General features: G+C 46.8%; 1 protein-coding gene across 2 annotated transcripts in view; it reads left to right on the top strand.

Moving 5' to 3' along the window:
• Window positions 1-8,140, top strand: part of ankrd50 (ankyrin repeat domain 50) — an 82,093-nt gene extending 73,953 nt beyond the window's left edge. For both annotated transcript variants that reach the window (XM_084332300.1, XM_084332301.1), the window contains 2 exons: window positions 1,556-5,106; window positions 7,320-8,140. In XM_084332300.1, the coding sequence (XP_084188426.1) occupies window positions 1,556-5,103 (3,548 nt within the window). In that variant the 3' untranslated portion in view covers window positions 5,104-5,106; window positions 7,320-8,140. The remainder of the gene's footprint in view (window positions 1-1,555; window positions 5,107-7,319) is intronic.
• The last annotated feature ends 4,664 nt before the right edge of the window (window positions 8,141-12,804 follow it).

A 12,804-nucleotide genomic window follows, 5' to 3' on the forward strand; every position in this document is an offset into this window, starting at 1 on the left:
CCATCATTCCCGAGCTCAATTATGTCTCATAAGTTGTTGCAGCCATTTCTGGGTCGATACCATTTGTTACACAGATGTGTTTTGACCACTCGAGAATTAATAAACAGAAAATCCCTCCAGAATACCACGTTAAGACACCAAGACCTTGAGGAACACCATAGAAAGATTCATGCTGTGCTTTGGTATCGAAAACTTTGGCGATTGCATTTTAGCGATTGGATGGCAAGCACTTCTGTTTGTTGAGATTGTTGAGAACCCCCCCCCTTATGGTCAATATACCCAGGGAAGCCATACATCCTCTGAATGGTCTCTGGTTTCTGGTTGTAATGTTTCACGAGGCTGTGATTATCCTAGAGGTCACAATAGGTCATTTTATATAGTGAGGTCAAGTTTAAAAACATCTCACTACATTGGAATGGCTGCTATGAACTTCATCACACATGAATACAATTGGGCTCATTGTATCCAGAGTCTCAGCTTTCCAGTCAGACCCAATTCATGCAATTCCAAGACGGTTTAGGGACACCAGAATGCAGAAATGTTAAAATACACCATTTTAAGATAACACTTTAATAAAATGGCAAGGTATTAGAATAAGGGGGAGACTCGTAGGTACCAATAGAACCAATTGTCATTCAGATATCTTGAGGGGAGAGGTCAAGAGGCCTTTGAAAAAGGCTGTGGCACCAACATGTAAGCCTAACTTTGGATCCTTATTTATCCCCCTTATTTATATAAGCTTGCATGACATGGTTGGTACTAATGTCTTAAGTCTAATTTCATATGATGCCAGTAAAACTGAGCCTGCTGCATCCTCTTAAAGACAGTAATGTCGGCCCAGATTGTGCCCGTGGCACTGGCAGGGACACAGCGAAATAGATTCACTTTCTAAATTAATTCGGATTAAAGAGCTCCCTTGCATCAAATTCCTGCGGTAAATAAGCTGCATTGATAGTGAACGCCTACTGAGGGACCAAAGGCATCTTTTGTGGTTTCATTATTGAAAGACTATATGTTTGAGTGGTCTGTGCATTCATAACAAAAGAAAGTATGGTTATGTGTGTATATATCAGATTTTATTTTCATAGATTTTGGAATGACTATACAATTGCAAGCATGCTAGCGGTTCAACAACTTTTGATTTGATTTGATATCTTTATTTCGAACATGTAAATACAAACAATATGAAACAAAAACAAATCATTGATCTATAGCAATGAAATGGAAAAAAAAATTAATAAACAAAAAACAAAGGAGTAGGAAGACGTATACACTTATTTAATCCTACCCCTTGTCCACTAATCAAATGAATGTACTAATTTAAAACCTTACAAAACAAATATATATGCAAAACAAAAAAATTATATATGTAAAACATGAAAGAAATAAAATGAAAATGTAAACACCCGTGAATGTCAAATCCCTTCCTCATCCCTGTACAAATGTACTTGTACGTGTCTCCATCTGAAGGCTTCACGTGTGTATAATTGGACACAGATGTGTGACCAGACAGGCCTTAACACGGTGTTCTTCTGCTCCCTCTCTCCCCCTCCAGGCTTCCGTAAGATCAGCCTGGATGATCTCCGCAAGGCCTACATCGTGAAGGACGTGCAGCAGTACATCCTCCACCGGCTGGACCAGGAGGAGGCGCTCCGGCAGCACCTCACCAAGGAGACCGCCGAGATGCTCAACCAGCTGCACATCAAGAGCAGCGGCTGCTTCCTGTACCTGGAGCGCGTGCTGGACGGAGTGGTGGAGAACTTCATCATGCTGCGGGAGATCCGGGACATTCCCGGCACGCTCAACGGACTCTACCTGTGGCTCTGCCAGAGGCTGTTTGTCCGAAAACAGTTTGCCAAAGTCCAGCCTATTCTCAACGTGATCCTGGCCTCCTGCAGGCCGCTCACCATCAAAGAGCTGTACCACGCCGTCTGGACCAAAAACATGACTCTGACCATGGAGGAGTTCCAGAAGAAGTTGGACATCCTCGCCAAGCTGTTGGTGGACGGCCTCGGGAGCTCCAGGATCCTCTTTCACTACAGCTTCGCGGAGTGGCTGCTGGACGTTAAGCACTGCACCCAGAAGTACCTGTGCAACAAGGCGGAAGGCCACAGGATGCTGGCGATGAGTTACACGTGCAGGGCCAAGCAACTCGAACCGCGCGAAGTGCAGGAGTTTGCCCTGCATCTCGTGAACTCCAATCTGCAGCTGGAGCCGTTTCACCTGGCTCTTTGGATGGTGTGGAACGGCACCCCCGCTAAAGACTCTCTAAGCACCGCCATACCAAAAGAGCAGGAGGTGCTTCAGCTTCTGGTCAAAGCTGGCGCTCACGTGAACAGCGAGGACGACCACGCCTCGTGTGTCGTACAGCAGGCGCTGGAGAGGGAGGACTCCATTCGGACGTTACTCGACAACGGTTCCTCTGTCAACCAATGTGACTCCAGCGGGAGAACTTTGCTGGCCAACGCCGCGTACAGTGGGAACCTGGACGTGGTCAACCTGCTCATATCCAGAAGGGCCAACATGGAGCTGGAAGACAACCACGGACAAACGGCACTGACTCTCGCCGCGAGGCAGGGTCACACCAAGGTGGTCAACTCCCTCATCGGCTGCGAGGCCAACATCAATCACACGGATCACGACGGGTGGACCGCCCTTCGCTCGGCGGCCTGGGGGGGCCACTCGGAGGTGGTGTCCGCTCTCCTCTACGCCGGTGCCAAGGTGGACTGCGCCGACGCCGACAGCAGGACTGCGTTGAGAGCCGCGGCTTGGGGGGGTCACGAGGACATCGTGCTGAACCTCCTCCAGCACGGGGCCGAGGTCAACAAGGCAGACAATGAAGGAAGGACGGCTCTCATAGCGGCAGCTTACATGGGACACAGGGAGATCGTCGAGCACCTCTTGGACCACGGGGCAGAGGTCAATCATGACGACGTGGACGGAAGGACGGCCCTCTCGGTCGCCGCTCTCTGTGTCCCCGCCAGCAAAGGTCATGCGTCTGTGGTGAGCCTCCTGATAGACAGGGGAGCAGAGGTTGACCACTGTGACAAAGACTGCATGACACCCCTCCTGGTGGCTGGATATGAAGGACATGTCGATGTGGTGGATTTGCTTTTGGAAGGCGGCGCCGACGTGGATCACACGGACAACAACGGCCGCACGCCTCTGCTCGCCGCCGCGTCGATGGGCCACGCCTCCGTCGTCAACACCCTGCTTTTCTGGGGCGCCGCTGTCGACAGTATCGACAGCGAAGGGAGGACTGTTCTGAGCATCGCGTCGGCTCAAGGGAACGTAGAGGTGGTCCGAACTCTGCTGGACAGAGGACTGGACGAGAATCACCGGGACGACTCGGGCTGGACTCCGCTGCACATGGCCGCGTTCGAGGGCCACCGCCAAGTGTGCGACGCCCTCATCGAACAAGGCGCCCGTTGTATAGAGGTGGATAACGACGGCAGAATACCTCTGATATTATCCGCCCAAGAGGGACATTACGATTGCGTACACATTCTTCTGGAAAACAAGTCATGCATCGACCAGAGAGGCTACGACGGGAGGAACTCTCTCAGGGTGGCTGCGCTGGAGGGCCACAGGGACATCGTGGAGCTGCTGCTGAGTCACGGCGGTGATATAGACCACAAGGACGCAGACGGACGCCCCACCCTCTACATCCTGGCGTTGGAGAACCAGCTGGCGATGGCGGAGTATTTCCTTGAAAACGGGGCAAATGTAGAGGCTAGTGACACAGAGGGCAGGACGGCCCTACACGTGTCCTGCTGGCAGGGCCACGTGGAGATGGTGAGGATGCTAATCAACTATCACGCCGACGTGAACTCTTGCGACAACGAGAAGCGCTCCGCCCTCCAGTCCGCGGCGTGGCAAGGCCACACGAAAGCCGTGCAGTTTCTGATAGACAGCGGCACGCGCGTGGATCACACGTGTAACCAGGGTGCCACGGCCCTGGGCATTGCGGCCCAGGAAGGGCACATCGACGTGGTGCAGATACTCCTGGAGCACAGCGCCGACCCCAACCACGCCGACCAGTTCGGACGCACGGCCATGCGAGTGGCGGCGAAGGGCGGCCATTCCATGATCATCAAACTCCTGGAGAAGTACGGAGCCTCGACTCTAAGCGGCTCCAACCCCTCCCCGGTGCACACCATGGATGACAAAACGCCATTGTCTGTAACTGGCAAAATGCAGTCCCTCACAATCAAATCCAACAGCTCCGGCAGCACTGGAGCGGGAGACATGCAGTCTTGTGGACGTGGCCTGCCCAACGGACCTGTCCACGCCTTCAGTTCTCCATCGGAATCTCCCGACTCCACTGTGGACAGACAGAAATCCTCCCTCTCAAACAATTCCCTCAAGAGCTCAAAGAACTCTTCCTTGAGAACCACCTCGTCTACGGCCACCGCGCAGACCGTGCCCATAGACAGTTTCCACGGACTGACGTTCACAGAGCAGATCCAGCAGCACTCCCTGCCTCGCAGCCGGAGCCGGCAGTCCATCGCGTCGCCCACCTCCACCACAAAGTCGATCGGTCAGCAGCCGCCGTCACCGTCCAACGACTTTGACTGGACTCAGCTGAAGCCTGGCCTCAAGTCGACCAAAGGGAGCAAGACCGGGGACGGGACCTCCAATGGGAAAGGGGCAACGGGCGAGAAGAAGAAACCCAAGAACAGCGGCTCCACCCAGGGCCAGGTGTTGGAGTACGAGATGACCCAGTTCGACAAGAGGATGGCCCTCAACAAGGCTGTAGCAAACATCGCAGTGAAGGATCCTCACTGCAAGATCATGATCGGCGGGGGGGGTCCCGCCCAGCAGGACGGGGGGCTGACGCAAGACCAGTTCTTTATCCAACAGCAGAGCTGCGCAGAGAAAAAGCGGAACGGGATCTTGACCAATCCCAAATACCATTTGCAGGGCAACCAGGTGTTCCTGGGGAGGGTTTCTGTGCCTCGAACTGTACAGAACAGAGGCCACCAGGACGTTCTGGAGAACTACCCCATAGGGGAGACTGAACTAAGCCTTAAACAAGCTCTGAAACTGCAGATTGAAGGATCCGACCCAGGGTTTAACTACAAAAAGGAGACTCCATTATAGCTGGTAAGAATTTATTTCCCCCCCAACTAATCCCACTGTATGCACTAAAATGACATCTACGCATTTCTCTTGGAAGGTCTCTTAGCTTGTCTGTTCATTTTAACCTGTTCAACCCCTAAATGACATTATGATCATAGATCCATATTTTTCAGAGTGATGCAAAAAATTTGCGATTTTAAAATCAAACGTTTTCAAGTATTAACATCACTAACATGTCACAAAAGCATGTAGAATGTATATTATCATCAATACGTTAGTTTAGCAATAGGTTAAATGTGTTAAAAGATAGTTTTAAGTTTTAGTTTTTCGATCGCCATTCCAAGCTTTAAAAAATTAAATTAAATTAAATTATGAACCATGGGAATTTCCTGGCAAGTTCTATGGGGGTTCAAAGTTCAGAGTTGAATTATGAATATGTCAATAACTGTTATTATTTGCGATAATAAGCCACAAAAGGTAACGTTTTTGACAAATATTGAAACGCAGTTAGTTTCTCCTCCCTATTGTTAGCATGTAGGAACAATTAGATCTGAAATTAGTTTCAAAACGGTTGCACTGTGGGGAAAATAAAAAAGTACACTAGATTACGGTAGATATCATTATCTGTTCTTATGCACGCCTGGTGATACTAAATCCAAATTGAACTCAGGCATTTGAAAGATAATATATGTATATATATTAGTGCTGTCAGGCGATTAAAAAAAATCTAATCTAATTAATTACAGGATTTGTAATTAATTAATCTAATTAATCGCATTTTAATCGCATAGCCATTTTATGCCTGATATTCTATATTCTATAATCATATTTCAAATTGCATGTGTCCGGGTGGCAGAATTTAGTACTGTATCTACAAAACCTTCTGTTTAATCATCTTTCATCTATTAATTTGCTTAGATTTTTCAGGTCTGGTAAATTTGAGCATGGTGTTATTCACACAATAAAATGTTCATTCAATCAATCACCGCACAGATTGATTGATTGATTGAATGAAAAAGTTATCAACAGATTGCAGAATGGGTACAATACAGTACGGCTCAATACACACAATTGTTAAGGGGATGCAGACCAGAGAAAGACTTTCGTCTTGTTTACATCAGGGTCCCCCATTTTCAATTCATAATGAATTGTAAGTAAGGGTGCAACTTGCACCGTGCAATCCATTCTTTGTGGATCTAGCCCACAGTATTTCTGACACTGGGAATACATTCCCTGAGATTCATAGATGTCCCTAGAATCAGATACCAAGAACATGCAAATGGACCATATTAAAAAAAAAAGTCTGTAAATGTGTATTCTACATTCTTATGGAATGAATGAGATAAAAAATAAATTATAAAAAAATATATATATTATTTATTTTGTGTAATTAATTTTGAGTTAATTTTCATAACGCGATAATTTGCTGTGTAATTAATTAATCGAATTAACGCGATAAACTGACAGCCCTAATATATATATAAATGTGCGAATTGGCTATAATAAGGTAATGTATAAGCATCTATTCTATAATAATATTTCAAATTGCATTGGTCCGGATGGGAGAATTCAGTACTGTATCTACAGAACCTTCGGTTTTATCATCTTCCCTTTATTAATTTCCTTCGATTTTTTGTACACATGATCTCAAGAGGGTACTGAACGAGGTCAGTGGCAGTTTTTTAAGTTTGGTCATTATTATCATGGTGTTATTCACTGTCAAAGATGCAAAGAAAAATCATAATTAATATTCTCCTTTGTTTCATCACAATTTAAGCAAGCCTAGTAATATACACAATATTTCTGACACTGTGAATACATTCCCTGAGGTCCATAGATGTCCCTAGATACCAAGAATATGCAAATAGCCCTTGTAGAAGTGGAGCAATATTCCATTTACCTAGGTATATATTTTATGCAGATTTTCACATCGTGTGGAACATATTTCCCCCCCCAACTAATCCCACTGTATGCACTAAAATGACATCTACGCATTTCTCTTGGAACAGCTTGTCTGTTCATTTTAAAGAGTATATAAGTTAAAAGGTTCAAATAAAGGACTCTGGATTGCAGTTATAGTAGAGCCACCATTTAGTCGCAACTTCAACTGTGCATGTTGGATGCGTTCTGCGGGGGGGGGGGGGGGGGGGGGGGGGGCGCCTCGATCCGGCCAACGGGACTTCTGTGGATTCAAGTTTAACAAAGCATTAACCTAAATCATTTCTGTGCCATTTCAGATGTCTTGAATGCCAGTCGTCATGCCGTCATCGGAGGGGGAATGTGCCAAAGCAACTATTTTCATCTGCATAAAAAAATTCAAAGAACCCCCCCCCCCCCCCACACTCACCAGTGGGGGACCTCAGAAAACCTAGGGAAGAATGTTGATTGCTGCACAAGGCTTACATGAACTGATACTTCAACGTGCCTACATCTGTCACAGCCTTCTCCGTGTGTGACCGTGCACATTTATCATTTTTTATTTAATGTATTGATATTTAATATACAGTGTATGCACTTTTTAAAGAGAGAAAAATTACAAACGTGCATTTGTTCTGTTTTTTTGCCCTGTTGTACGCCCCTGTGTTTATCAAACTTGACCATTCAAAGGAGACATACCAATGCTTTTTTTCTTTTTTTTTTTTTATGATTTCGTTACACGTCGTTCTGTTCCGTCTGCAAAAAAAAAAAGGTTCCACACCGACATCGATGTGCCGCCGAGTGCGTTCACCAGTAAACACCGGCGGCGGCGGCGCGGCAGCAGAAGAGTGATGTGCATCGATACTCTTTGCCTTTTCTAGAGACCCAAGATAATCTGTGTCAACCCAGCTCAGTGTGCTTACAACATATGTTCTGTGTAATATGGTAATGGCTATGGCAATGTACTCCACAAGTATATACAAGCATATTTATTTTTGGAAAAAGCCACTTTTGCTACATCTTCTTGTTGTACGCTCTACCATGGTGCTGTGTGCAAAAGTTGCCTGCAGTTTTTGTTTCCTATGTGCTTTGTGTATTATAACACATGTCCAAGGCAGGGGGGGTTGGTTTTGGGGGGGGGGGGGGGTACTTAATTGAAAACTTTAGCCCGTGATTTCTTTTTGTCCCTATGGGATTTTCAGTTTTTGTGTTATGTTTTTTGAATGTCAATTCAAAACAATTATATTTAATTAACCCCATTGTAAACTTTTCAGCAACACGAGTTTTCGGTGCCAAGCGTAAAAAGAAGAAAAAAAGGGTGCAGAGTGAAAAAGCAACAAGTAAAAATGCATTTCGTCTGCAGAGTTGATATGTGTAAAGGAAAACAATGCAAGGAACAAAAACGCAAGCTTTGTTTCCCCCTTTTCAGCTGCTGTCACACGGTGTGATACGCTTCAGACGCTGTCACACGGTGTGATACGCTTCAGACGCTGTCACACGGTGTGATACGCTTCAGCCGCTGTCACACGGTGTGATACGCTTCAGCCGCTGTCACACGGTGTGATACGCTTCAGACGCTGTCACACGTGTGATACGTTTCAGCCGCTGTCACACGGTGTGATACGCTTCAGCCGCTGTCACACGTGTGATACGTTTCAGCCACTGTCACACGGTGTGATACGCTTCAGACGCTGTCACACGTGTGATACGCTTCAGACGCTGTCACACGGTGTGATACGTTTCAGACGCTGTCACACGGTGTGATACGCTTCAGACGCTGTCACACGGTGTGATACGCTTCAGCCGCTGTCACACGGTGTGATACGCTTCAGACGCTGTCACACGGTGTGATACGCTTCAGCCGCTGTCACACGTGTGATACGCTTCAGCCGCTGTCACACGTGTGATACGCTTCAGCCGCTGTCACACGTGTGATACGCTTCAGCCGCTGTCACACGTGTGATACGCTTCAGCCGCTGTCACACGTGTGATACGCTTCAGCCGCTGTCACACGTGTGATACGTTTCAGACGCTGTCACACGGTGTGATACGCTTCAGCCGCTGTCACACGGTGTGATACGCTTCAGCTGCTGTCACACGGTGTGATACGCTTCAGACGCTGTCACACGGTGTGATACGCTTCAGCCGCTGTCACACGGTGTGATACGTTTCAGACGCTGTCACACGGTGTGATACGCTTCAGACGCTGTCACACGGTGTGATACGCTTCAGACGCTGTCACACGGTGTGATACGTTTCAGCTGCTGTCACACGGTGTGATACGCTTCAGACGCTGTCACACGGTGTGATACGTTTCAGACGCTGTCACACGGTGTGATACGCTTCAGACGCTGTCACACGGTGTGATACGCTTCAGCCGCTGTCACACGGTGTGATACGCTTCAGCCGCTGTCACACGGTGTGATACGTTTCAGCCGCTGTCACACGGTGTGATACGCTTCAGCCGCTGTCACACGGTGTGATACGTTTCAGCCGCTGTCACACGGTGTGATACGCTTCAGCCGCTGTCACACGTGTGATACGCTTCAGACGCTGTCACGCGGTGTGATACGCTTCAGACGCTGTCACACGTGTGATACGCTTCAGCCGCTGTCACACGGTGTGATACGCTTCAGCCGCTGTCACACGTGTGATACGCTTCAGCCGCTGTCACACGTGTGATACGCTTCAGCCGCTGTCACACGGTGTGATACGCTTCAGCCGCTGTCACACGGTGTGATACGTTTCAGCCGCTGTCACACGGTGTGATACGCTTCAGCCGCTGTCACACGGTGTGATACGTTTCAGCCGCTGTCACACGGTGTGATACGCTTCAGCCGCTGTCACACGGTGTGATACGCTTCAGCCGCTGTCACACGGTGTGATACGCTTCAGCCGCTGTCACACGTGTGATACGCTTCAGCCGCTCACGGTGTGATACGTTTCAGCTGCTGTCACACGGTGTGATACGCTTCAGCCGCTGTCACACGGTGTGATACGCTTCAGCCGCTCACGGTGTGATACGTTTCAGCCGCTGTCACACGGTGTGATACGCTTCAGCCGCTCACGGTGTGATACGTTTCAGCCGCTGTCACACGTGTGATACGTTTCAGACGCTGTCACACGGTGTGATACGCTTCAGCCGCTGTCACACGTGTGATACGCTTCAGCCGCTCACAGAGGGTTTTTCAGGAGGCGGGACACAAAACCCTCGAGGCAACTTGTAGACTTCAATCATAACATTTTGGTTTGAAAGCATCGTTTGATATGTGTTCTTGTCGAGCCCCACCCCTCCAAAGTTGAAGCATGACCCCCCCACCCCTCCTCACCGTGAGTGGCTGCATATCGGTTCGACAGGATTCTAACTCTACGAGGAGGGGGGGGGGGGGTCTTGATGGGGATGCTGTAGGATTTGAAACATCTGTTTCTGATGAGAGAGCATGGAGCTGTGTTGGCATTTACAGTGTGTCATATTTTTGCAGGATTTTCATAATGTTAACAGTGAGCTGTTTTTTGTGCCAAGAGGCGGCGGTGGGGGTTTTGGAGGAGGGGCAGGAGAGCGTTCGCGTGCACACACACTCAGAGCCCCGGTCGCAGCCCCCGGCGCTCTCTCGGCTACGCGGGGCGCCCGCTCCGAGGTGCGCCGCGAAAGGTTAAACGGAAGGATGTCGACGGGGAGGGTCAATTCTAGAAAGAGAAGGAAAAAAAGTGTTGGAAATCATATAGCCGTCTTTGTGAAAACATTTGAATTTTTTTTTTTCTTGGCCTGTGTCATTATTTCATTTGACTGTCAACGGTTTGATTGTAAATAGCTTAACATGTACATTCAACTTTCATTTAAAAAAAGAAAAGAAAGAAAAAAAATAAGAATTCCTGTACTATATGAAGTGGGATTTTCTGATGTATATTAAAGTGCTTAATAAACATATTTGCTTTACTGCTGGAAAAATGACATGGTCTTTTGCTGCTTTATTCACGTACACAAGACTTCAGTTTAGCTAATGGGATTACTGTAGTTGTATTTGACAAGTGTGTCTTCACAACTGTAGCTCCCGCCGCTAGCGGGAGTGTTTTGACCTCTCTGCTCACATGCCGTGTCTGTTTTGACTACGTAATTCAAGGATTTCCAGTTATTTCTTCCTTCGTTAAAGTTCCAAGAATTCCCAGGCACCGTGCAGTAGACACAACATTTCCCGATGTGCCATTAACGTCTGATGTCACTCATTTACACTTGTATTATTTCATTTGACAGGGTACTGGATTTTATTTAATTTTGATTTGAAATCTTTATTTCGAACATGTAAATAAATACAAACAATATAAAATCTAAACAAATCATTGATCTCAAGAAATTAAATGAAAAAAAATAAACAAAACGACTCAATTTACATGTTCAAAAAGGAGTAGGAAGAAGTATACACTTATTTAATCCTACCCCTTTTCCACTACTCAAATTAGTGTACTAAAACCTTACAAACAAATATATATATGCAAAACAAAAATTATATATGTAAAGCATGAAAGAAATCGAATAAAAATGTCAAATCCCTTCCTCATCCCTGTACTTCGTGAACATAATTTCCTTATGAATCAGTTTGAATTCCAGCTTCACTCCACATATGGAGATGCAGTGTCTGCGTACACTAAGAACTTTTAAATGGAGTTCTCCCCTCCATTATAACGCCCCTCAGGATAGTGATGATGAAGACAATGTTAGGAAAGACAGGAGAGAGAGGACTTGCGATGAGGCTCAGAGAGCTGGAATTGCATTCAAAGCGTGACTTCAATCCCGGCCTCAGTCGGCACAAGTTTTTATTTACATTTTTACACGACTCACTTTCCATTCAATCGGTTCAAAATGTAAATAGAAACTGCGTTGGCTAAACGAGAGAACCTTCATTTTCAGTTATTTCCTAACAGGTTGGGTATTTTGTACATTTTAAGAAAGCCCTCTTCTTGATTCTGTTGAATTGTAGGTGAACTGAGCACAACCCTCACACTCGCCAGAGTCCTAAATCACTGGACACCAATCAAGTTAGGTTTTACTGGTTGTTACTGTAGATGTTTGTGGAATTCGTCCCTGTTGCATATTCCGCATTTCCCGATTGATATCCGACCTGAATCCCTGTTGTCGAGCTGAACCACCTGAGCAGGTGACTGAAACTACTCATCTCTTCACATCTTCTCTTTTCAGGACTCATGACTCGACTTGGATGTGAGCACTGATGACTCGGACTTGGACTCGAGCATTGACTGCATTCGGACTCGGAAGGTGCAGACGAGGACTCAGACTTGTTCATTGATAAATACATACAATCATTTGGCATAAGATATTGATGGCTAGTGCATTGTATCACAAAGTAAACAAATTCCTGTTGAAATGGTGACCGCTGTGTCCTTTATGTTTAATGTAGAACCTTTCTTCATTTGCATGTCAGCTCTTTGACTGCCAGAGTGGAGTGGACTCAACCTCGATGACCTGGACTCGGACTAGGGTAATGGGGACTCGACTCGAACACTGAGATGACTCGGACTCGAGATTTAGTGACTCGACTACAACACTGTCTTCATGTATTGCCCCAGTTTCTCCCACACTGACCTGTAATGACATCTGATTCCGTCTCTTCAGCGAATGGATATTTCATTTGAGATCCAGACGGGCTTGATTTTCCTCCCCTTTAGTCATTAGGGCTACATCACAGCAGGGCTACATGGTCAGTCTTTAGTCATTAGGTCTACATGCAGGGCTACACGGTCAGTCTTTAGTCATTAGGTCTACATGCAGGGCTACACGGTCAGTCTTTA

This window comes from Notolepis coatsorum, assembly GCF_963971535.1.
Source record: "Notolepis coatsorum genome assembly, chromosome: 16".
Taxonomy (NCBI): Eukaryota; Metazoa; Chordata; class Actinopteri; order Aulopiformes; family Paralepididae; genus Notolepis; species Notolepis coatsorum.